Source organism: Sebastes fasciatus, chromosome 12 (genome assembly GCF_043250625.1).
Source record: "Sebastes fasciatus isolate fSebFas1 chromosome 12, fSebFas1.pri, whole genome shotgun sequence".
In the NCBI taxonomy this organism is placed as follows: domain Eukaryota; kingdom Metazoa; phylum Chordata; class Actinopteri; order Perciformes; family Sebastidae; genus Sebastes; species Sebastes fasciatus.
The window spans coordinates 25,687,577-25,713,412 of record NC_133806.1 but is presented as its reverse complement, the minus strand read 5'-3'; the positions used below and the strand labels follow the sequence as shown (position 1 = coordinate 25,713,412).

At 36.5% G+C, this 25,836-nt stretch overlaps 3 protein-coding genes across 4 annotated transcripts; 1 reads left to right on the top strand and 2 right to left on the bottom strand.

Moving 5' to 3' along the window:
- The first annotated feature begins 933 nt into the window (after positions 1-933).
- LOC141779543 (uncharacterized) lies at positions 934-7,018 on the top strand. Its single transcript, XM_074654429.1, has 4 exons — positions 934-1,257; positions 2,396-3,075; positions 4,710-4,838; positions 6,880-7,018. The coding sequence occupies exons 1-4, from the start codon at positions 1,209-1,211 to the stop codon at positions 6,934-6,936; spliced, it is 915 nt and encodes a 304-aa protein (XP_074510530.1). The 5' UTR covers positions 934-1,208; the 3' UTR covers positions 6,937-7,018.
- A 5,332-nt stretch (positions 7,019-12,350) lies between these two features.
- Positions 12,351-17,261, bottom strand: nudt17 (nudix (nucleoside diphosphate linked moiety X)-type motif 17). Of its 2 annotated transcripts, none has more exons than XM_074654414.1 (9): positions 17,178-17,261; positions 15,038-15,125; positions 14,786-14,902; positions 14,363-14,546; positions 14,227-14,252; positions 14,037-14,129; positions 13,783-13,881; positions 13,575-13,708; positions 12,351-12,635 (listed from the first exon to the last, which is right to left on the bottom strand). In XM_074654414.1, the coding sequence occupies exons 2-9, from the start codon at positions 15,110-15,112 to the stop codon at positions 12,470-12,472; spliced, it is 894 nt and encodes a 297-aa protein (XP_074510515.1). In that variant the 5' UTR covers positions 15,113-15,125; positions 17,178-17,261; the 3' UTR covers positions 12,351-12,469. The 2 variants fall into 2 exon arrangements, with proteins under 2 accessions (XP_074510515.1, XP_074510516.1); XM_074654415.1 differs by having other exon boundaries at positions 17,182-17,215.
- A 613-nt stretch (positions 17,262-17,874) lies between these two features.
- On the bottom strand, positions 17,875-25,560 carry LOC141779530 (uncharacterized). Its single transcript, XM_074654413.1, has 7 exons — positions 25,419-25,560; positions 22,236-22,495; positions 21,359-21,460; positions 21,186-21,242; positions 20,909-21,094; positions 19,628-19,753; positions 17,875-18,955 (listed from the first exon to the last, which is right to left on the bottom strand). Exons 2-7 carry the CDS (start codon positions 22,443-22,445, stop codon positions 18,842-18,844), a joined length of 795 nt encoding a protein of 264 aa, XP_074510514.1. The 5' UTR covers positions 22,446-22,495; positions 25,419-25,560; the 3' UTR covers positions 17,875-18,841.
- Positions 25,561-25,836: the final 276 nt, after the last annotated feature.

Below are 25,836 nucleotides of genomic sequence, written 5' to 3'. Positions count from 1 at the left end.
CGTTTCCTTGTGATGGACAACGAACCGCTGAACCGGATAAAAACACTGTTATTGCTATGTAACTTATATGACTCATATAACTTATTTAACTCATAGAACTCATATAGAGGAAGGTTTTTCACTTCATGTTGACTGTTTGTTGTGGTCGGTATTTGTACGCTGGCTCCGGTGTAACGTTAGATGACGTGCTTCCAAAGTCAAAACCTTTAGTCGGACAGGCTTTATCTGTCTGTTTGTCTTCTAACATAACAAAGTAAATGTGTCAGAGTAACACGCCGCCATCATTACTCTGAGTCACGCTGTGCGACGCACCTGAATCCAATCAGTCTACACCACCATACCTCCGTGGTTTACCCACAGGTGGTTTACACACAGCGCCTCCTATTGGTCACCCATGAAACGGCTCCAACAACAGAACGGAATCGTAGGGCCCATTTCCAATCCGGCCCCTCCTCTGTTCCTTCAACAGATTTTACAATGGCTGCCCCGTCAGCCATTGTAAAATATATATATATATATATATATATATATATATACATATAATATTATAATATATATACATACAAAAAACTAATCCAACATACCTATATCTACAGTATAGGTACGTTGGATTATAATATTATATACTCATTGTCGACAGGAAGTTAAAAGATTAAATATTGTAGAGAAACACTTCTGTGTTGCTGGATTATCACAGTAAACTGAGTATCTGTGGGTTTCTGTTTTTAAATTGATAAAAAAAAAAATAATACTATTATTCACTAATGAAAACTGTCGTTAGTTGCAGCCCAAATAAAATAAAAAGTTCCTTCCAGCTGCCCACAACGATCAGGAGGTCCTTCTTTAAATCTGTTTTGGTCACACATACTTCTTGAATATCTAAAATCCTGGACACAGTTTGGTGAGGAGGGCGAACAAATGCATTTTTATCTTTGCATAGATTAATTAAATGAAAATAAAAAATGCAACCACTTCACTGTAGCTCAGCCATAATCAGACAAACTGTGACCACAGAGTGGAGCTCTGGTCCTGGTGTGCCTGATGGGAGGGTGCCAGGCAGCCTCTCCTCCCTCCTCCTCCTCCCTCCTCCTCCACCTGTGTGCAGGTGAGGCAGGTGTATAAAGGACTCTTTCTCTGGGTGGAAACAGACTCCAGCAGCCGCTCACACTGAGATCTTTGTCACAAACTGTTGGACTTCCTGCAGAAAGATGGAGACACTGCTCGCACTCTGGATCGCTCTCGCCATCACCGCCTCGGGTAAGAAAAACACTTTTATACTCATAGCAATAACAGTGTTTAATTGAGGCTCAAAGTAGAACGAAAACTGACTTTCTAGATGACAGAAAACTCCCACACAGCTCAAACTAGAGGTCAAAGAGATTAGAGAGATCAGTTTATAGACTGTGGAGGAGGTTTATAATATCTACTTACAGCTGCAACTAATGATTCTTTTCTGCTGAATGATTTTGTAGATTAACTGATAGATAAATCAGTCTATAAAATGTCAGAAAACACTGAAAGATGTCCATCAATATCTCCTGAACAACTGAAAATGTAGTTTTTGGATGGAAGTTCAAACACAGACGGACTGTGAAATTAGATTCAGGTTATTTATTGATGTTGAGTGACGGAGGTGAATACACTCTGTTTTGGGAGATTAGTCTGAATAATGAAAATCTGATGACTTTGTTGGATATTGAACCTTTCTGATGAGTTCAGATGAAAAAGTGTTTTTGCTGAAGAATACTGTGAATGAATTCTGTATTTATGGTCATTGGTATTTTTCTTGCAATGTTTGTATCAGCTAAGAGTATTGATATTATACAATCTTTTAAGAAAAGGATGATTGTAATTATTTGTATTTATTAGGGCTGGGACGATGCGCTTATCTCCACATTCAATACTATCGTGATACTTGGGTGTCCCGATTCGATATGTATTATGATGTTTAAGTATTGTGATTTGATATTACAATTTATTGTTATTTTTGTTAGCTTTTTTCTTCTAAATTAATCCAGTACAAATGTTTGATTTTCAGCATGTATGTAGTCAGAGATGTCCTGAAGTCAAATATAGCAGTCATTGTTAGGAAGTATTTATTAAATTTTTTCCAGCAACCCAAAAATCAAAGAAAAAAGACATTTCCCTCACAAATTAGTGGTATTTTCTTTTTAATTTATAAGGGACATATAACGTTTTATACTTCTGGTGAATATAATCCAATCAATCTTATTTCCATATATGTATTTTGTATATACAGTTCCCTTTGTTAACATCTTATTTTGAAAAACGGACGTAGTCACACGTGTCTACTTCCTCTAACTTCTCCAAGGTGGTCGCTAGCTCTCCCGTCAGCTCCGTTCTCTTTATACGTTTTTTTCTTCTTATTCTCTAGCGTCTTCCACTACGACCGTTCCCAAGACAACAATCTCATCAGTCACCAGCAGTCCAGATGTTTCTACACACGCTGTTTCCATGACAAAGGATCACACCAATAGCTCGGCCACCTCTGACCCCAACATAAACACCACAACTGGTCCCAACGTCACACAGTCCAGTTCCAGTACCACCAGTAACACCACAACTGGTCCCAACGTCACGCAGTCCAGTTCCAGTACCACCAGTAACACCACAACTGGTCCCAACGTCACCGAGTCCAGTCCCAGTCTCACCAGTAACACCACAGCAGCAGCAACAGATGGATCCACCAATGCGACAACCTCCGACAGAAACACAACAACCATTACCATGACAACCAACTCTCCAAACGGTTCTTCTGTAACCACGGAGACACCAAACACCGCCAACACCACACACACTGCGACGGTTTCCCCCGACAACAGCACTCATGTCAGCTCTACATCCACCGTGACGACGTCTAATGTTACCATAGCAACAACAAATAGAACTACAACAGCCAGCAGCTCACCTGTTTCTGTTTCCCCGAGTAAACCAATCACATCGCAGAGCACGACCCCGTCCCCGGCCAGTGGCGGCGTACCGGGATGGGGGATCGCTCTGCTGGTCCTGGCTGCTCTGGTTCTGCTGCTGCTGCTCCTGCTGCTCATCGGACTGGTGAGTTGGGCTGCTCGATTACGCCAAAAATCATAATCATGATTATTTTGGTCAATATTGAGATTATTTAACATGATTACTCATTGACTTTGGAAACATCGTGCATTAAGAAAAGAACATTTTGTACGTTTTAAAGTTAAATTTGTCAATCTGGTGAACTTTGAGAGCAAAATTAAGATCTATGAAGAACTTTGTAGAAGGGCAGTTAAGCATAATAATTTTGCGACAAAAGCAACACATTTGGCACAGACGTAGGTTAATATGTTTATGAAAAGATATAGATATCAGGGCACTACACATTTGGCCTGTGAGGGCGGCGATTTTCCATAATGGCCGCCAAATAGGGGACAAATATTCCAAAATGTTGCATAAAACTGATTTTATGACTCTTAATGATTTCCAAGTTGTATTCAAGCTGATTAGATCAGATGTCAGATGTCATGTTTCCCTCTTTATTTTTTTAAGGATGCTTTTTAAAATCTTTCCCTCAGGGGTCAAATTTGCAGTGCCCCAATATCTATATCTTTTCATTAGGGCTGTCAAAAGATTAAATATTTTAATAGACTGACAGCCCTACTTTTCATACAAACTTATAAACCTACATCTGTGCCATATGTGTTGCTTTGATCGCAAAATGCCCAATTGTTATGAACATTTTAGCTTAGGTACCTCACTATTGTCCTCTAGTTAACAATTTAATCATAAACAAATTGGTTGTATAGATAGGAATGGTGATGACACGACAAAAAGTCACACCCACAATGCATGGTAAACGTCACAGGGTCCGTGTTTCAAGATGGGCCGGTTGGGTTGCCGATATCGTCGCAGACCTCTGACGCAGTTAGTTAGTTAGTTAACGCTGGCTAGCAAGTATTGTTGTCTTGTTTTTTTAACAATGGCTGAAGGAAATACTAGTTTCTCTCAATATGTAGCCTACTGTCACTCACTCTCCAGGATCACGAGTGTTAGCTGAGAAAGTTAACGTTAACCAATGGGACCAGTTTAGCCGACCCCTATGGCGGGTGGTGGGTTGCTGCTCCGCCGGTCCCCGCTGGGAGTCAACACCGACAACACACTGCTGGAGGCCAAGGCCTTATTGCTTGTCCCCCTGGAGGGGAGGGAAGCACGGGAAAACCAGAATCAGAACCGAGCGGGACAGACTGTCAGACCCTGCTCCAGTAAAATGAGAGGTTTTCTAAAGGGAGTCTGGAGCTCGGAAACACTACCTCTTTTGTCCAAAGGGACCGCCAAAATCAATACAAAATTAAAGTTCCTCATTGTAGCTTTAATTATTAAATATTATATTAAGTCAACTGCCACTAAATAAGATATTTCTATACATTCACAACTGGATTTCTGGCTTCAGAGAGGCGAGCTGCTCTGGCAAAAATAAATAGACAGTTTTTTACATTTTATTTGTGAATGGGTTCCAGCGTTTGTTGTTTTAGGAGGAGCAATGTACTGAAATTATTTCTTGACATGTTAATTGAGCTTCAGAGGTGTTGCTAGGTGTATTCCTGTATTTAGATATTATCTAAGGTAACCAATGGGCTACACTACCTCACACTCATTGTACTAATATGCAAAGAGACTCTTGTCATATAGCTAATAAAGTCAGTGTTTTTCCTCTGCAGCTGGTGTGGTGGTGCTGCTTTAAGGGGCGCCACAACGACACCGGTGCCTACGACCATCTGACCCACAGAGATGACATCCCTCTGTACACCACGCACGGCCGCTTCGACGGGGCCAACGGGAAACGATACGTAAGTCAAATGTCTCTAAATACAGACATCTGTGAGGACACATCACAACGGTTATGTCCTCACAAGGACACGTGTCCTCACAGGGACACATCGAAACGGTAATGTCCTCACAAGGACACATGTCCTCACAGGGACACATCACAACGGTAATGTCCTGACAAGGACACATGTCCTCACAAGGACAGTGGTCTGTCAGGAGCTGGTCCTCACAACCGCAGCTAAACCAAAAAAGCACACACACACACATTGCAGAGTGTGTGTTGGATGTGTCTTTGTGTGATGTAATGTGACGCCTGGGAAAGAGTCTCTTCCCTGCAGCAGAACAGAGTTAATCTCATAGAAATAGAATATAGAGTAGAACAGACATTTCCATTCAAATCAACGATGCAGGATGGTCAGAGCGGCAGCCATTTTTATGTGTACCATTGCCAATGTGGCTGTTAAACCAACCCGATTTATGGCAAGTCATGGACTCACTGAGGTGAGGTTTGGCAGTAATGACTAAACGAGCAGTGGAGCAGTAACGCTACGAAGCACAGAGAGCCGAAGGAAATGACTAAAATTTAACAAGCTAACATAAGCTGGTGTTTTTCTGGATAAAAAGCACTATAACGTCTACATTTCTCAACCAATTTCAATGAGTCGCTATTATATTAAAGTACAGTAATGTACAGGACTGAGAGATTATAATGAAAATCAACACACCATCAGTACAGCTTTAACAAGGACCACAGAATACATATACAACAGCTATTTCTTGCAGCGTTGCATTAGATACCTGGTGTGTCCTGAACACGGGGTGACGTATGTTAAATATCAACGGGTGTGTATTGGCTTGGGGAGGTTTTTTGTAATTCAGGTGTTTGTATTATTATGAGTCAGAGTCAACATTTACAAAGGGAACATGGAAGAATAATAGCTGTAATGTGATTGTCACTATGACAACACAGAAATGGACCAACAAAAGCTGTCAGTGGGTGTGAGTCTAAGTGTTAATTGAGTTTTATTTACAAGCAATTTACTTTAGCTTTTTGTTAGTGCATACTGTCAAAGATAACCTATTCAGACCTTAGTAAATCATTACCCTCACAGGTTAGAAGTATTGTAGAAGTAGTTATGGTGTACGGTCTAAGACCTGCTATATATATAAAGCGTCTTGAGATAACTTCTGTTGTGATTTGACGCTATATAAAAATAAATTGAATTGAATTGAAGTTATATTCTTAATTACATGTATATACATACAGTAACAAAAATAATCCCACTTATTTAAGTATTGTTTAGTTTTTTTGCTCAATTTCTCTTTTTTTGCTCTTCCTTAGTAACTACATTATCTTTTCTAGCAGTAGTTATTTTGTTAACTATTTGTAACACAGTTGTACTTGCTAGTAATACCTTTATAACATTAGAAACCTTGAAGTAGTTTATGTAGCATTGTAGTAATTAGACATGACACGTTAGTAAAAAAATTCTAGTGACATCACAACTGTTACCAAAACATAATATTCATGCTAAATTCACCTCGGGGCTTATTAGTAATACATCTTCATCTTAGTAATATTTGCAAATCTTATTAATATTTTGTTACACATTAATATTGTTAGTAACATCTTAGTTTCTTCTTGAGTTTACTTATCAACACTTAATAACATCTAACAGTTATCTTTCTTTTCCCACTTTGTTTATTAGTTTTCACATAAAAAAAAACTACATTTTGTAAACAAAAGTACAGGAAAACATTTTTCATCTTTTTTTGTTAAGGGAACAAATAAAATCCATATAATAATAATAATAATAAGAAGAATAATAATAAGAATAAGAATAATAAATACAATTAAAAAACAACAACTATAGACAAGCTGTATGTTTATCTGTATGCTCAGCGGTTTAGAGTAAATAAATTCTTCTTCTTTTTTATCATATTTGCTCAAAGTTACAAACTGCAGCTTTAAAACTGCAAGCAAGATTTTCCAACATGTTAACCTGTTGTTTTAAGGTAAATAATCGCTCTGTAGTTAATTCTGTGATGCATCTCTTACAGGAAGACCTGGATAAACCAATGAAGAACCGGACGGGGACGTATACGGTCAACCAATAGTGACAGAGACGACGTCAACAAACAATTTTACACACTCTTTCCATTTTTTGTGTTTTTTATTTGTATTTCATTTTAATGAACACGTGACTCAATTACAATTCATTTCATAGCTGCTTTTATTTATTATCTGTAAAGCACTGTGGAGCTCTGTATTTAAACTGCTAAATTTGGCTATTATTTTTACAAAAGGTTCTTTTTTTAAAAATCATAATATGCTAATTGTTTTATTTTGTACATCTTAAATTTTTGATGAATTGCTTGATATATACTATATTAACTTCGATTACCATTATCATATTTTTTATATATATATATAAATATATATATATTTCCTATTTTAGATATTGTTGCTTTCATTTGTTTATTACATATTTTCTGTATATTTTAGAATTTGAAGTACACCAGTTGTTATAAATTTAATTTTGAAAAAAAGAATTGAGACTGACTTTATGTTTACCTCTTAATTTACCATACTTTATGATATAAAATTTGCTAATGTTAAAAATTTTTGTACATTATTATTATTATCATCATATTGTCTTTAAAACCTGTTTGATTAAACAAAAGATTATTATAATACAATGTTTTCTCGTATTATATTAACAATATTATTGTATTTTTAAACTCTCTGTATTTCATATAGTTTGTGGAAATATTGTCATAACATACTAGTTTTTGTTATGTAAATATTTTAGCATTAGAATTATTATACCAATTATTATAAATTATAATTCTCCTTTTAAATCACACTGACATGACATTATGTTTGATATAACAGTTAGAATTGTGATTATAATTATGTTTTTTTATTTTTGTTTTAAAAGTGTCTGATTATCGCCCCTGCTATAACTAACACTAATAATCAGATTTCCATTTATTGGTCCTTTACAAACTTAAAACCTGTTGGACCCAAAACAAAATTATTCATATATTACAATATTCTCTCTTATTATATTAACAGTATTATATTTTTATACTTTTTTAAATATAGATTGTGAGAATATTGTCACAACTATTTCAGTTTTTGTGGTATATATTTTAGCATTAGAATAATTAACCAATTCTAATATATTTGGATCATATTTTTTATATAACACTAACTGTTATGATAATATGTTTCTTTTATTTTTGTTTTTAAAGTGTTTTCAGATTACCGCCCCTGCTATAACAAACAAAATATCATATTTCCATTTATTGGCTCTGCTCATATTTTGTATTTTATTTTAAAGAAAAAATGCAAACGCAAAAAATGGTTAATATAATAATACATTCACTCTTTATTATAATCACAAATATAATACATTTTTCTATTTTCTTAGAGAATATTGTCACTACTATCACTGTACTGTATTTCAGACTGGCAATAATTATCATGTATTCAATTCTCAAAAAAAAAATAAAACATTGATCTATTAATCATTAATAGGATCAATGCATTGTAATACACACATTAATAATGTGTGCAATATCATGCAGTAATCTCTCTAATTGCCACTAATATTTCATATTTTATGGTCAAAACTACAAACTGCTTTTATTACAACATTTCTGATATTTTTTTTTAGAATCATAATTATTATTAGTTATACATTTTCACACTGACTCGACATTGTGTTTGATATAAAACTCAACTGTTATGAATATAAGTATTTGTTTTAAGTATTTTCAAGTGTGAAATTATTGTTACTCCTGTTAGTTCCATTTATGAAGCATTTGTTGTACAACTCAAGCACTTGTATGATACAAAAAGTACATTTATATTATACTATATTTTGCTTCTTTTAAATTTGTAGTGACATTAAAATCACTGCTGTTACGAGTTTTATTATATACATTTTATAATTGGAATTATTTGACCAAAAAAATCATTAACACTAACTCTTATGTTTGATGACTATCATTTTTTAGATTTTCTTTTGTAAAGTGTTGTTATTGCCACAGCTGTAGCTGCTGTTAATAATCATATTTCAGTTTGGCAGCAGCGTAGGTGTCCCAGTTTGTTGTGTATTGTGTTTGAAGCAGGAACTCTCCAGTCTGAAAGTGGATCCTCATTGAAGCAGGTTTGATTCTTCTTTTTCAAGCCAAAGTCCAGGTTTTTTGTTTTTTTCATCACAAAGACAGAAAGAGAAGACGAGGGGTGGAGCGAGGCGGAGCAGCTGTGGAATGTATGAAGTCAAGAGTGTTAGATATGAGAGTGATGGAGCTGATATCAACATAAAGAGACTGGGCCGGGCCGGGCTCGGCTCCATTTACTGGCTCAATGAGTCACCCAGAACACAGAGAAACTCCTTCAACATGACAGAAACTCTCACTCATTTTACGGTTTTTAGTTTGAGGTTTATGTTCAGTTATTTTTTGTCAATAAATGTCATGTTTTCATTCGACATGTGCATCAAAGAAGTTTAATCTCTATTTTTCACTCATCTCCCTCCAGCACAGTTTCTCTTCAGTGTGTTTCCTGGTTTAATATCTCATTACATATCTTATATTCATGTCTTTGTTCTGCAAAACCTGCCGAATCACTGCTACAGGCGTACATGTAATGCTGATATCATAAGTCTCTGCTGTCTAACTGATGTATTAAAATGAAAATGAAAAAAACTTCTCTACAAATACTCAATACAGTTGTTTTTGTTGGGAGATAAATTCACTTCAGAATAAATGTTCCAGTAAGGTGTGAATGTTGGTGCCTTCAAATGAAACTCGTGAGCTCGTGTTTACAACATGGGAAGTCATGTACACGATATACTAGGCGTTCAAGTGGTTAAGTCGTGAGAACACCGCTGCTAAGCAACAGCAATATTAACGTTACTGTCAGCGTCTAGAAGCCACAGAGGCTTACAATTTAGCAAGCTAGCAAGCAGGTAACAAAATGCAGTAAATGTAGAGGCATAATGACAGAGGAGAAAGACGGGGCCGTTGGGAATATCTACATTTTCCTCAGACCTATTATACAATTACCAAGAAAAACAATATACGACTAAAATTACAATATATTAACTTATTATGCACCGAAAAATGAACTTCCATGTCCCCCGCCATTTCTGACAACGTCAGCAAACACGTCACAAGTCGTGAACTCGGAGCTTTCAGAAACGTTCCACTTGTGAGGTCATAAATACGACAAGAGGGGGACGTTCATAGGGACTCTTCTCGTAAACACGACCCCATTTGAAGGCACCGTGTGAACTAAAACTATGGTTGCGTCCAAAATTCCACACTAACATGCTATTTAGTAGCTAAAACAGTATGTGAGATATTTCAGTATGTCCGAAACCTTATTATGAAACTAACAGTACGTAAATTACATACTATTTCCGGTGAAATGATACAGTATGCAACACTGGACACTACGACGGCATAAATATCCCACAATGCAATGTGGTAGGGACGACAACGTTCATAACAGACGTTGACGGACTGCTCTGTAACATTAATAACGCTTCAGTTTAACTGTAAGTATAAGATTTCCCTTTGCTAGACGTAATATAAACTTTGAGAAATGTACAGCAGGCTGTGTGAACCAATCAGAACAGAGACCTTTTGCTTGTATTAACTAGAACCAGCAATGAGGTAAGAGACAGAACAGGAAGTGGAACAAATAAATAAAATAGGTGGGCCAGGTGAGATCAGTTTGGGGATGTTTACCTTGGTTAACAGGTTGACCTCAGCTCTACCCATTCTGTGATCATCATGATTATGACATATGGTTTTATACTGACTGTGGTTTGAACTGAATTTAACATAAAATGATGTAAACAGTAAAATATATCCAGAAAGGTGACTGAGGGGAAGAGGCGGGGCTTCTGAATGACTGACAGGTGATCAGTTAAAGCTGCTGTGACTCAGGTATGTGTTCAAAGGGAACTCCTATCAGGGCTCGGCTGTTCTGTCAACACTGTTGACTTTTACTTTTTTATTCACAGCTTTCACCTCAGTGACATGTCAACCTGACCTCTGACCTCTGCTGAGTGGTGATTACAGTAAATGCTAAAGCGATGAGCAACAAGCAGAGAGAAGTCATAAAGTGAACTGCCTCAGTCACACAGCGATGTTTATCTAAGGTGTGTTAACAATAGACACCATGAGCTGCTGGACATAGAGAGGTGAAGTCTTGCCACTTCCGGTGGACCACCATGGGACCTTATTTCAGAAACAATATCAACGGTAGTCAACTGAGAGAGAAATAATTTTGAGATCCCGTTTGAATTGCTCCATGAATCACACAGATGATGTTTGTAAGTCAAGAAAGTCTCAGTTTGTCGTTGTATCATTTAGTTTAGTGTGAAACCGCTCAGTGAACTGAACTACATACGTTATTTTAATTTAAACAATTATCATTTCAAATATGTGCTTCATATACATGGATTGAACAGGGAAAATCAGCTGTTGATTGGTTACCTAATGAAACCTTTTGTTTTCACCTATTTATAGAAATATAGTTATAGTATCAAATAGTTGATGAAACTTCCTGTCACCATAAATTCACTTTTAGAGAGTACACATTCATTTAAAGCATTTCTGTGCATGTTGCTTATTTTTTTATGTTCCCTTCTATTTATTTACGTATTTATCTTTATTAATTTAAAAAAAAATGTTTGCATTTATTTATTTATCTATTTATTTATTTTAGTTCATTGACAACCCCCTCATTTGCATAATGATGCAGAAATGCATCAAGAAATGTATAAAGAAAAGAATACAGAAATAAATACGTTTGGGGAAATAATAAGTAAGGGGAGAAATGCCAAGGGAAAATCGTGCAGAAATAAATAATTAAATGCATGAATACAAAAATAAATACATACATTTAAAAAAATAAATATAGAATAAATAAAAAAAAAATATAAAAATAAATAATAAAAATAATAGATAAATAAATAAAATTAACTACGTAAATAAATAAAAGGGAAAATTAAACAGAAGAGTAAATAAATAAGGGAATCAATACAAAGATAGATAAATAAAGCAGAAAATTAAAAGCAGAAATATAAATTTGTCACATTTTATCAATTAATTAATGGCTACATTTATTTCTAATATTATTTTCACCACATTTAATGACACATTTATTTATTTACTTATCATGTCATTTATTTATTTATTCCTTTATTTTTGATTTTGGCAGGTTCTGTTCTCCATACAAATTCACAAAACATCTTAAGGCTGAAAGAAGCTCCCAACCAGCCAAAAAATAACTAAAATTAACTTTAATGCATTCAAACTTAAATTAAATACTTTGACTTTACAATTACAGAATCAGCCAGTTAAATACCCACCATGAGTATGTTTTTAACTGGAACACGTAAATTCCTCCAGGTAGCTAAACTCTGGTTCCACTTCATGTCAGAAGGCAGGTTGTCCACGCTGCCACGTGCTGGTCTGAAGCCTCAGCTGTTAGTTAGAGAGTCATCTCTGTTTCAGGGGTGTTTTATTAAAAAGTAAAGATGAGATTCAACATTATAAAAGTCACATTTCTCTGATCCAGTGCAGTACTTCCTGATGCTTCCTGCAGGGTGTGAGGGGTCAGAGGTCAGGGGTCAGGGGTCTCCAGGCTCCTCAGCCACAGCTCCAAGGCGAACTTGGTCCCGGTGCTGACCCGCTCCACGTCCGGGCCGCTGACCGGCGCCCTGCTGACGAACACTTCCAGAGGCAGAGTGGAGTCGCTCAGAGCTCCCTCTGTAGAGACCTGCGACACACTGGAGATACAGCAGGAGGTCAAAGGTCACAGTGACCAGGAGGAAGTCAGATACATCACTGACTAAACTCTAAACAGGGTCGGTATGACTTAACCAGTATGTTATTGTGTTTATAAAATGTCATCTTGAGGCCTGCATGTATTTAATGTCATGACAATTATAGAAAGAAAGAAACACTAAGAGGTCTGAACATAAATGTTTTTTCCTCCTCAAAGAACATACAGCGGTTACTCTTAAAAGATTTGATTTCCTCAAAAGATTTTTGAAAAAACAAAACAATGTGAGGTCTGAACTTTCTTACTGGTGAGCAGACGACATTTTATTAAATGTTTAATTGTGGAGCTATTAGTTTTATGTTCAGTATATGAGAATAGATGTTTCAGTCCCTGAAATACATTGTGTATAAAAGAGGAACTGAAACGTCTGTAGTATCATTCAGGGACTGAAATCATTCACCGGCCCAAAGACGACTCAAACTACCTCCATTATTTAATAACCCAGAATAGGATTATTGTGTCTTTTGAACGCTAGAAATGATTTATTAGGCTAAATGTTTGAGGGAAAAATGAAATGATGTATCTTAAATCAAACCCGACGCTCAGGAATTATCAGCCTCACATGTGACTGAATGGAAATGATGATAAATGGTGTAAAAAGTGTTTGTTGCTGACAGACAGACTCTCCTAATCTCTCTGACTTTCACTGTATCCTTAATAAGGGTTAATGGGGAAAATAACAGATCATGAATAACGCAAAATGAGACACAGGACAAGTCTACATCTAAAAGACAGTATCACTAGAGGAGGACAATCTGAGCTCACGTGAAGTTCGACAGCCCCGATTAAATTTAGAAAAATAACATTCAAATATATTCTCTGTCTATTTCCTGTCCAGGTGTTCATTTAAACACTGGCTCATTGACCTCAACAGCTGGAATACCTGACGCTGCTCGGCAGGTCGTGCAGTGGAACCTCGGCGTCCTCTCCGTCCATGGCGGACACGACGGCTCTGACCAGCCGGCTGTCAGCCCAGAGACAGGCACTGACCTCAGCAGGAGACGGACTCAGAGACGCCTGCAGGGTGGAGACACAACATGGAGTTATTATACTGTCAGAGACACTGAGGTGACGTAGGAGACACAGCGTACCTGTAGCTGCAGGTGAGAGAGGGGGGACAGCAGCAGCATGTAGACGACGATGTGATGTCTCCGAGGAAGTCCTCTGGACAACATGGGAGGATACACTGACTGAAAGACAGGACAGGGCAGAGAGGACACCGGAGACACACAGAGACAGAGGGGACGGACTTCAGTCAAATATACCTTTAATCACCATTAATTCATTTCTTAAAGCTGATATGTCTTTGTACCAGCCTTCCTGTCTGTCTGTGTGTCTGTCTCACCTCCCAGAGGCCCAGTATTTTTGGAGAAACTCCTTCTGGTTCCAGTTTGAGTCCAGTTTCCTCCGTTAACTCCCTGAGTCCTGCATCCAGCAGCTACACACACAAAATAAAAATAACAAGGTTTATTCTGCCGTCAATGACACTTTATATTCAGTCAAGAAGAAGAAACACTGAGCAGAAAATGATTTACCGTCTCATCTGGCTCAAGATGGCCGCCTAGAAAAAAACAAAGCCATGAAACATGAACGTTTAAAGTACAAAAACACTGAATCCTACATTTCCCATAATGCAACTGCCCCTTTAATGGACATCAGTGAGTGTCAGACCTGGAGGAACCCAGACGTTGGGAAACACACGAAGCTCCTTCGCCCGCCGTGTCAGCAACACTCTCTGATTGGCTGTCTGCAGGATGATGGCCACGCCCACATCTACTCCACGCTGCTGAACGTCCAATGGGATCGCAGCGGCCTCTGTGACTGACAGGTGTTTGATGGGACAGAAGGCGGGCCTCTAGGAGAGAAGAGGGAAGAGAGAGATGGAGGGTTAATGTTACAATATAAAAGGTAATATTACTGACGAGCAAAGGATATTAAAAAGGTACTCAAGTCAAAATCATGAATTTGTAACTGTAACCTGTACTTCCTATGACATCATGTGTTGGAAAAAAGAACTTGTATTCTGTTAAACACAGAAGTAAATATAACATAAATCTAATATCAAAGACAGAATGTTAATGTTTAGTGTCTGACCTTCAAAGGTGTCCCTTGTCCTTTGTCTCCTCTGTAAAGGACAAACTGGTTTTTCTCCAGTGAGCAGTTCACCTCCACCTCGTCATCACCACAGTCACTGAAGTGACCCGTTATACTCTGACAACAGAAGAAGAAGAAACTGATTCCAGGTTTAACCTCCTGATGGTCAGTAAAGATGTTTGGTTAAATGTGCTGTTAGCTGCTTAAAGGAACTAAAATGTTGTTAAATGTAAGACGTCCGTCTGCACTGACCTGAACAAAGTGAGCTCGCTGTGGAGCTGCTCGGTCTTTACAAACATGAACCAGGATCCTCCTCATTTTATCCATGCTGCTTCCTCACCTGGAAGACATACTGCCCACAAATACCTATTATTACTATTACTATTATTATTATTATCATTATTAGCTGATTAGTGTGACTGCTGCCATTTTCATTTGTCTACTCCAACAATACACAAGTGTTACTGTATTTTAATGTTACTTCTAGATATTTTAAATTTACATAAATAATAATAAAATGAAATAAGAGCCCTTGAAGATTCTGGAAATTCTGTCAAATCTGTGGGATCCCGTTTAAGTCAATATTAAATAAATAAATATGCCTATGAAATAAATCATGAAATAAATGTGAAATCATGAAATAAAAGTCCCCTGAAATTAATAAAAGTAGTCCTTTAAAAAAATTATATATATATATATATATATATATATATATATATATATACACTGACTCATTTATATGTTTATATTTGCATTTATTTATATATTTATTTCCTCATCTAATTATTTCCATATTATATCATTAAAATGCCATTAAAAGCTGCAAAACATATCATCAAAGATCTAAAATATTCAAGGTGTTTGTTAATAAGGATTTATTATCATTTGTTCTAGGACTAACGATTAACTGTTATTTTTTAATTATCGATTAATTGTGCAGTCAAAATAGTGGAGAAAAAAAATGTCATTCATTTATTTAACAAAACCTGAGCGTTGTTTTGTATGGAATCTCATTTAAAGGGACTGTTTGTAACTTTTTACACATAACAAATCTACCGGGTCGGGATCCCATGCACGCTCGCATATGCGCGCTCGCGTGTGGCCGGAGTCTCTGTTCCTCTGCCTGCTTGCCTTCACTCACACACCGCGCGTGTTCTCGCTGTCTACACACTGCAGGAGACTTCGTAGCTCTGAGAATATCTAGTGAGTGGACGTTTGTGCAGAAATAAATGCTGCAGCTCCTCCAGACCAACAGAGGTTTCCCGTGTCTTGTGAAGTGACGGAGCTCTGCAGAGAGAAACTTTATCAGCGGCACCCGGTCGGAGACGGTAACGTTTCTCTTCCTGCAGTGGGGCTGAAGCAGGAAGAGCAACGTTACCGTCTCCGACCGGGTGCCGGTGTCTCCCCTGTTCTCTCCAGCTGGGGTCGGAGGCGATAACGTTTCTCTTCCTGCTTCACCCTCAAAGCCAACACTAAGATCAGCATTGATTCATGGAGAGACCTTCGTCTGGTCAGCTAACATTACTGCCAAGCAGGTGAAATATAGAGTGATATTGTGCTTTTAGCTGACGTGTGTTGCCTCACTGTTTTGAGCGATGCTCGTTCATGTCTATTTAGAGCGAGCAAGTGCGAGCGCGAGCCCGACGCTGACTTTCGTTGACTTCACGGCCACAGGTGTCGCTGTTAACAAGCAATTCTGATTCTTACAAACAGTCCCTTTAAAGACAATATAAAAATAAATGAATAAATAAATATGGCTATAAAATGAATAAATATGGCTATGAAATAAATACTGAAATAAATAGATGAGGCAATAAATATATAAATAAATGCAAAAATAAATATATAAATGAGTCAATATAGGTGTATATATATATATATATATTTATATATATATATGTATGTGTGTTAATTTTAGTCCTAGAACAAATGATTGTGTTAGACAATGATAATAAATCCTTATTAGCAAACACCTTGAAGACTTAAGATTTCTGATGATACATTTTGCAGCTCAACATTCACGTTAACGTGAATTAATCTGTTCTGTGTGATGTTTCAGCTTTATTCACTTCTCTGAATAAAACACGAGCAATGAGCATGTTGCTAACACACCACACTAACCTTCCTAACGTTACTGAATAACTAGTAAACTCAGTAAACAGACAACATGCTGGACTGAAACGTGACCTGTCAACAAACACCGACAGCTACTGTAACTTTAGCTAACATTAAACTCATACTTATAAAGGTTCATTCAGTGAACCCTCCTTCATAAAACCCTCCCAACAGAAGAGTTTCATACATTAACCTCCACAGAGTTTAATGTCCGTGTTATAAATTCAATAGTACACATAAACACATCAGAAACACAGGAGAAAGATTAGAAACCTACTGACTGAGCGGAGACACCAGCTAGCGTTTAAACCGATGACACTTCCGGTTAGGTACTTCAAAATAAGAGCTTACACGAACAATCTGTGAGTGAAATACTCAAAGTACTCTGATCATTTACTTCAGTAAAAGTAGTAATACCACAGTGTAGAAATACTCTGTTCGTGCATCCAAAATTTGACTTAGGTAAAAGTACAAAAGTATATATATAATATATACATATATATATATATATATGTATATAATATATATATACATATATATATATATATATGTATATATATATATATATGTATTAGATTAGAATTATAAATTATAAAATATAGATGCCCCCTAGCATTTAGTATACAGAAAATAATTAATTTATTGTACAGTGGCATCATGTAAACAAACTGTCATTTAAATGAATATTTGATAGTTATGATCTGCACTGACGTTGGTTAAAAGAGTTAACTCAGTAAAAGAGGAAAATAATATCATTATATAATTTTATGGCAATTATTTTGTCCTCTGACAACATCAAAGCAACTTCTTTAAAGTGAGACCCAACTAAGTTTAGTTATTATGTTCGGTCACTAAACAGTTAATAAGTGGAGTTCTGACTTAAACGATTAAAAGACCATTGTTGATTACATTTCTGTTGATTAAGTAATACATTTTTCAATGAAATGAACCTTTTTCAGTAAGAACAAACAACGTGGAAAAAAAATCTTCAATTTATTGAATAGGAGTAAAACCAGACAGAAAAGTTTTCAGAGACAAATAAAAACAAAAACACAGGAGCCTCTCGGTGCAAACATTCAATGGCTCTATTTTGGGGGAATATTTACTTATTTTAACCAGCCCCATTAAACTATCAACACCTTTTTTTATTCAGTTTGTTGGGATTGTCGTTAAGAAAATGTTGTAGTGTGGTTTCTAGTAAAGTGCACACAGTCTGAGATTTTTGGTACCTTTCAGATGAAATGTCAAAGTAAACATAATTGATACATCTAAAAATATGTTACAGGTCTTTGTGTCTTGACTGACTGAGAGGGAGTGCAATGTTTGAGACAAATTGTGGCTATCAGGTGTGTTTTAAAGTATCTAAACATCAAGAATCAACTCACAGTATAATAACGTCACTAATTTAACTAAAATACATTCATGATAGGTAACTACATGCCCTAATGCTCCTTTATGATACTGGCACAAAATCACCAAACTCCCTTCAAAAATGTGTCCGTTTAGTTTTGCATTGTTTGGGACAAACATTAGATAACCTATGAAAAGCTTTCAACAAGTCAGTCTTTACTTTTAGTGTCTTTTGCTGAATTTGGCATTAAAATAACATGTATAAAGTTTTAGTTATTTATCTTTACAATCAGATTCCTGTTTGTCCTGATATGTTACCCTCTCTGCTAATGGCTGGGTTAACATTTTTGAAATAAACACAAAAGTAGAGTCTGTATCATCTGCTACACATTTTAACACAATCACAACTTCAGCAGATTAACCCCTGAATGACCCAGAATGCAGCGTAACATGACGACAACAAAAAACAACTGATGAAGAGCAGAGAAAGAGAGCAACAGTTGGAAAGATGATTACAGATTATAATGACAGTTTGATAGTACTTATTATTGTAGTATTATTAGTGGAACTCAGAGGTTTGGTCCTCCCCTCTCACGGTGAGTATGGAGGCGATGTTTCCTCTTCTTCGCTGCCCAACAGGGCGACGTCGCTGCCGAGCCCCGATGCTGCACCGGACATCAGAGCGCTGCCATCATAGACCTCCACCTGAAGGTCAAAGATCAAACCAAAAACTCATCACCATCTGCTGTTAAACTATTCTGTCTCATTTAGTCCGTCACTTCAATAAAATACGTGTGAGAGACAGATTAAAACAGAAACCTCTAAATCTGAGCAGCAGAGGTGGAGATATTCTGTCTTTTAGTCCCACAACACTGGATCCTACATTTCCCATAATGCACCTGGATAGGGTCTTTCAAACTCCAGTTTGTAATGTGTACTGTATGTTCAAGAGGATCCAACCGTGGACATCATGTCTGAGGAGCGTTAACTTTATTAAAAAAGGATTCTAGTGTTTTAGCAGTGAAAGAAATATTTTGCTAAATTACCTAAAAAATGAATACAGCCTTGTTGACGCTGCGTAAAGTGCAGGTGACCTTGCGCCTTTTAGCAAGGAAGTACTCCGACTCCTTTTTTTTGTGTTTTAACTTTCTGTCTGTCTGGATCCGAATCACGGGGCAGATACACACAAAATATTTTTTATTTATGGAAATGGAAATGTTGGAGGTCTGTGCTCTCCAGGTGCCCTTTTGTTAGAGAATTCATTGTTTTACAGGATAAACTCAATATAAAACAGCTAAATAATAAACAAGTTAAGAATTTGGAGACAACTTTCAGTACATATAAAATATACCATGTGGCTGATGTAAAAAGTCTCACCATGATGGGGACGTAGCGGTTGTGGAGTCTGAGGGCTCTGCCGCAGAAAACACAGACGGTGACGGCGACACAAACGTGCAGGACAAGCAGAACCAGGAGGAGACCGAGAAGTCCGTAAACACCCACCTGAAACATACAGACACAACCAGGACACATTCACAGAATAAATATAGCCATTAATTCATTGACAAAATGTGACATTAATTGATATTTCTGTTTTAATTTGCTTCTTTGTTTATTTATCTTTGTATTAATTCCTTTATTCATTTACTCTTCTGTTTAATTTAACCTTTTATTTATTGTAGTATTTATTTCTTATTAATTTTCTATTAATTTATTTATTTCTGCATTTATTTTTTATTTAAATGCATGTATTTATTTTGTATTTATCTTTAAATGCATGTTTTTATTTATGTATTTTTGCATGTATTTATTTATTTATTTCTTCACGACTTTCCCTTTGCATTTCAATCGTTTCAAGCTGAACTGTTTCGTGGACCCAACATTAAACTCCTCCCCGAGGTCGAGCTCTTTCAGAGTGGGAACCTCCAGGCCGATACCTCCAAAATACAAAGAAATACAAAATACAAATACAAATACAAAAATAAATAAATAAATGAAAAATAAATAAAAAATAAATGTAAAAATAAATAAATGAATGTAAAAAAATAATAAAGATAAATACATGAATAAAATGGAAAATTAAACAAAAGAGTAAATAAATAAGGAATTAATACGAAGATAAAAGAAGCATATTAAAACAGAAATATACATTTTATTAATTTATAATACTATTTATGTTACATTTAATGACATATTTATTATATTTTATTATTTATTTATTTATTTTTTATTTTGGCAGCTTCCGCCTTCCATAATTCACTAGAATGTGAAAAGTCAGGTGTGTCAAAGTCAGTAATCTACAGCTGACACATGTTTAATCAATATTTAGGTAAATAGAAGTATCAGCAGATAATAATCAATATTAAAGGACTCTGATCGGAGCCCATAACAGCTTGATTAGGACTAGTTTAGTTTGAAAAGAGCAGATCAGAAAATACATGACCAATAAACAGACAATAGAGATAAAGGTCTTCAGTTTAGGTAAATAAAGGGTCATTATTGATGTCAGGCATTTTCAATATAATGTTGTAAAATATGTTTTCATATTTCTGGTGCTGTTGGTGTTAAAACACACACAGCAGAAACTTGTAGACCTGAACTGAGGTGTACTGGACCATCTGGACCCAAGACCAGGACCAGTCAGAGTGATAAACTTACATCTAATATGTCCATCTTATTCCAGCATTCAAACTTCTGTTGATCCGTGGGCACAAACCCCGCGGAGATTACGGTGTCACAGAAGCGTTCAGAAGCGCGGCGATAAGCCAGCAGCCAGCAGGTATAGGCCACGATCCCCAGGCCCAGCTGGAGGCTGATCAGGTTCCACACCAGAGTCGCCCAGACCTGAACCCAGAGCAGACGCAGACACTCAAACTGTGCTCTCAGTTTCAGTGGTCTCCCTCCACATGAGTGATGATGAGGAGTTAAAACTCACCAGTGAGACTGAGGTCCGCCTCGCCGCCGCCACGGCCAGAGAGCCGGACACCAGGAACTGAACGACAGCAGAGAAACACGTTTTATTATTACTCTTTATCTGAACTTTTAACACTCTATCAGACAAGTTATTGATTAGCGATCGGTTCCTGTGAGAGAGTGAAGTTTACGTACGGTGACAGCGACGCAGAACGGAGCGTGGACCATCAGGATCTGTGAGTAGGCGGCGGTCAAACTGAAGAGAATGCACAGCAGGCCGATGAAGATCTGAACAACCTGAAATCACACACACACACACTTCTATATTACTCCACATTATTATGAGATTGTTGATAAATAATCATCAGTAATGTAGATATAACGATGGGTAAAGACAAATAACAGAACATTAGAACAGTCTGGTAAGTTCATAACATGACCATACTTTACTGTAAAGACTTTTTTTTCAAACATTTTTCAGACTTTTTTGTTTTTTTTACCTTTTTTTGGACTTTTTTTCAGACATTTTTTTAGCTCCCTAAAACCAGGAACAGACAACACTCATGCCATATCACGATATTTCGATATCCAAAATCTAGGATGATATCAAGTCTCATATCACGATATTGATATTACATCGATGTATTGCTCGGCCCTATCTTGTACTACACAATAATAATTTGGACATGCAAGTTATTATCATGTGCAACAAGATGAAAAACATTTTTTTTCAGGACTTCGGGGTCTCTCCTGTTAGTTTGGTTGTGTATACAGGGAGGGGTTTTACTTGTCTGATGATAAACTATTATGAACATGTGATGCACATAAAAGCTTCGTCTCTGCAGCAGAGAGAAGAAGAGCAGTTCATGTCTGATCAAATCTATCTGTTGTATTTATAATTAACTGGGAGATAATTAACAATGTGAGGATTCATTTTTTGAATAGATGATTTAGTTTTAGTTTCTTCATGTTATTCTGAGCTGCAATGATTAATAAGAGTATAGAAAGCATCGACAGAGAAATCAGTTAAAATGCTTTAACTATTATAACTCTTTATAAAACAGTGTCTCACCCCGAGACCGTGTGGCTGCCCCCGCAGGAACATGGCGGTCATGTTGTCCATCTTGGAGGCGGGGGCGGTGGGCGGGGCCTTTGAGGCTGGAGGCGGAGCCTGGCGGGTGTCAGCAGAAGTAGTCTGGAGCGGGATGCTGGAGTCCTCTTTAGGAATGACCTGAGTGACGATCACCATTCCTCCGACAGTGGTGACGGACGTGGACGTCATGGTAGAGGTCAGAGGTCACAGACTGGGCCCAGAAATATGGAGGACGGAACCTGCCAAAATAAAAAATAAATGAATAAATAAATGACTCAATAAATGTAGCAAAAATAATATTAAAAATAAATGTAGCCATTAATTAAGTGACATCAAATGTGACATAAATTGATGTTTCTGTTTTAATTTGCTTCTTTATTTATTTATTGTTGTATTGATTGTATTTAATTTACTTACTCTTCTGTTTATTTTTACCTTTTATTTATGTATTTATACTTATTTATTTTTTTACAGTAATTTATTTGTTTTTGCGTTACTTTTTATTTATTTATTTATGTATTTTTTTGTATTTTGGTGGTATTGGCCTGGAGGTTCCCACTCTGAACGAGCTCAACCTTAGGGAGGAGTTTTACATTGGGTCTGCGAAACAATTCAGCTTTAAACGGTTGAAATGAAAAGGGAAAATCGTGCATAAATAAATAAATAAATGCAAAAATACATAAATAAATACATGCATTTGAATAACTGCAAAAATAAATTAATAAATTAAAGAATTAATAAAAATAAATACATGAATAAATAAAAGTGAAAATTAAACAGAAGTTTGAGTGAATAAATAAGGGAATCAATACAAAAAATAAATAAAAACAGAAATATAAATTTATGTCACATTTGATCAATTAATTAATGACTACATGTATCGTTAATATTATTTTTTCTATGTTTAAAGGCATATTTATTAATTTATCGAGTTATGTTCATAAGATAAATGCAAAAATACATAAATAAATACATGCATTTAAAAATAAATATAAAATAAATAAATGTAAAAAATAAATACAAAATAAATGCAAAAATGAATACATAAATATATGAAAGGGAAAATTAAAGAGAAGTTTGAGTAAATAAAACATGAACATTTAAATTAAAGCCGCAAGCGGCATTTCGCGGGTTATAGCCTTTCGCGCTCAAAGCGCCCCCCTAGTCGCCGATTTGAATGAAACTTTCAGCGGATGTTTCAGCTGCTCTTGTGAACGTTTGCTGCAAGTTTGGAGACGATGGGCCAAAGGCTTGGGAAGTTAGGTCTATTGATGTGCTGAGCCCGCCCCTTAAAAATGAATTGGTCAATAACTTCACAACACAATGACATATCAACAAGCTTTATGCAACTTTTGATGAGCCTGGTCCAATAATGATTCGCAGAAAATATGCCAGCAATCAGACCTACGGTTTAGGAGGAGATGTCAAAAATGTGTTTTTCAAAGAATTCAACATGGCGGAAAATCTAGTCAGTGGACTTTCGTGGTCCAAGAGACTTTTTTGTAGATCACATTCAGCAGCACATGTCTGTCAAATTTCTAATCGATGGGACTTATGGTGTGAGGGGGCTGGCCGTGAAAAATTTTATAGCGCCACCATGTGGCCAATTGTTTTCATATTTTATGTGAAGCATTATGACATCATGTACAGTTATGGTACCAAGTTTCATGTCTCTAGCTCGTTCCAGCTCACAGCAAATTGAGCAAAGGCATAATTTAGCATAAAATGCTGAATAGGCCACGCCCACATGCACCGATCAATATCACACTTCAGGTCTGTGTTAATACTTGCCCCCAGAGTATATGCACCAAATTTGATAAAATTCTGTCCACCGGATCTTGCGATATAAGTTTTTGACAGTTTTGGCGCCCCCTATGGGTCAAGCGGAAAATGCTTTGGTACGCCTATTCCCAAACACGTACTGAAGATATCTACCAAGATTTGTGATGATTTGACTAATGGTCCATGAATTATGGCCAATTTCCTGCTAAGCTCCGACCATTGAAAAGTTTGTTGGTCAACAGTTTCATAACGCAATGAGGTATCAACACGCTTTATGCAACTTTAGATGACATTAGTCCAATGATGATCCACAAAAAATTTGGTAGAAATCGGACCAACGGTTTAGGAGGAGATGTCAAAAATGTGTTTTTCAAAAAATCCAATATGGCGGAAAATAATGCCAGGCGGACTTTAGTGGTCCCAGAGGCTTTATTGTAGATCACACGGAGCTGCACATGTGTGTCAAGTTTCAAGTCAATCGGACTTACGGTGTGCGGGGCGTGGCCTTGCAAACATCGCATGTTTGGGCGTTAATTACAGCGCCACCATGTGGCCGATTGGTGTCATAGTTCTTGAGAAGCACATGCACATCATTTGCAGTTATCGTGCAAAGTTTCGTTTTTCTCGCTCATTCCAGCTCACGGCAAATTGAGCCGCGGCATAAGACAACAAATAATAATAATAATAATAATATCAAATTCACGCAAACTCAATAGGGTTATGCCCCTTCGGGGCTATAACCCTAATGAAACAACAACGTTGTTTCACATTGTATAAACTTAAATGATACTTTTAAAAAGGGAGTGTCAGCTGCCTTGTTTATGGTTTATACGCCCACATCCTGCTGCTCTGGTTGGCATTATCCACCAAGCAGCGGTGGTTGAAAATAAAACTAATGTGTTGATAAAATAAATTACATTATAATGCCGAATTCACCACAATACCAATATTATAATGTGGGATTATTGTATCTCTTCAAACTGTCTCCAGCAAGTGTCCACATGTCCTAACAAAGCAGAGAGATCTTTAATTCACTGGATTTTAAACGGAGTCTGGTGATCTGTACCACAGAACCAGGAAGTGATCATTCTCAGGAATAACTGTTTAATTTACTTCAATATTACATTTAGTATCACACAACTGTTATTAAAGAACACTTGTGTCACATTTATTTTGTTATTAAAAACAACAACAGCCACACAAACAGACTGTTATTGTTAGCCCACGTTATCTCTTATAAACATATGTTACGGTTTGTGTCGTAGTTAGAGAAGGTGAAGGTATTCTGACAATAAAGACTGCTAGAAGTAAAAGTATTCTCTTGAATATCTGTTAATGTATACATATATGTGTGTGTGTGATGGTATTAGAGAGGTTTACCTGCAGGTTAATTGGTGGTTTCCAGGAGGAGACTGAAGGAAGTCTTCTCTGTTGAACTTGATTGAACTTTACTGTTGATTTACAGGCTGAAATGATGCTGCCTTCAGGTGCTCACTGTAAACTCGTAAATCTCATACACCAACTAAACAAGTTACTTTTGATAGATAGATAGATAGATAGATAGATAGATAGATAGATAGATAGATAGATAGATAGATAGATAGATAGATAGATAGAAACTCTATTGATCCCGAGGGAAATTCAAGTTTCCAGCATCACAGTTCCATAGTGCAAAACATGTTAATAAAAAGGCGGTAAAAAAGTTAGTAGTACAAAGTACAAAAACAAATACCAGATATAAAAATACAAGGAGATGAAGAAAACTGTTAAAAGTGAATATAGTGCAGGGTAAGAGCTG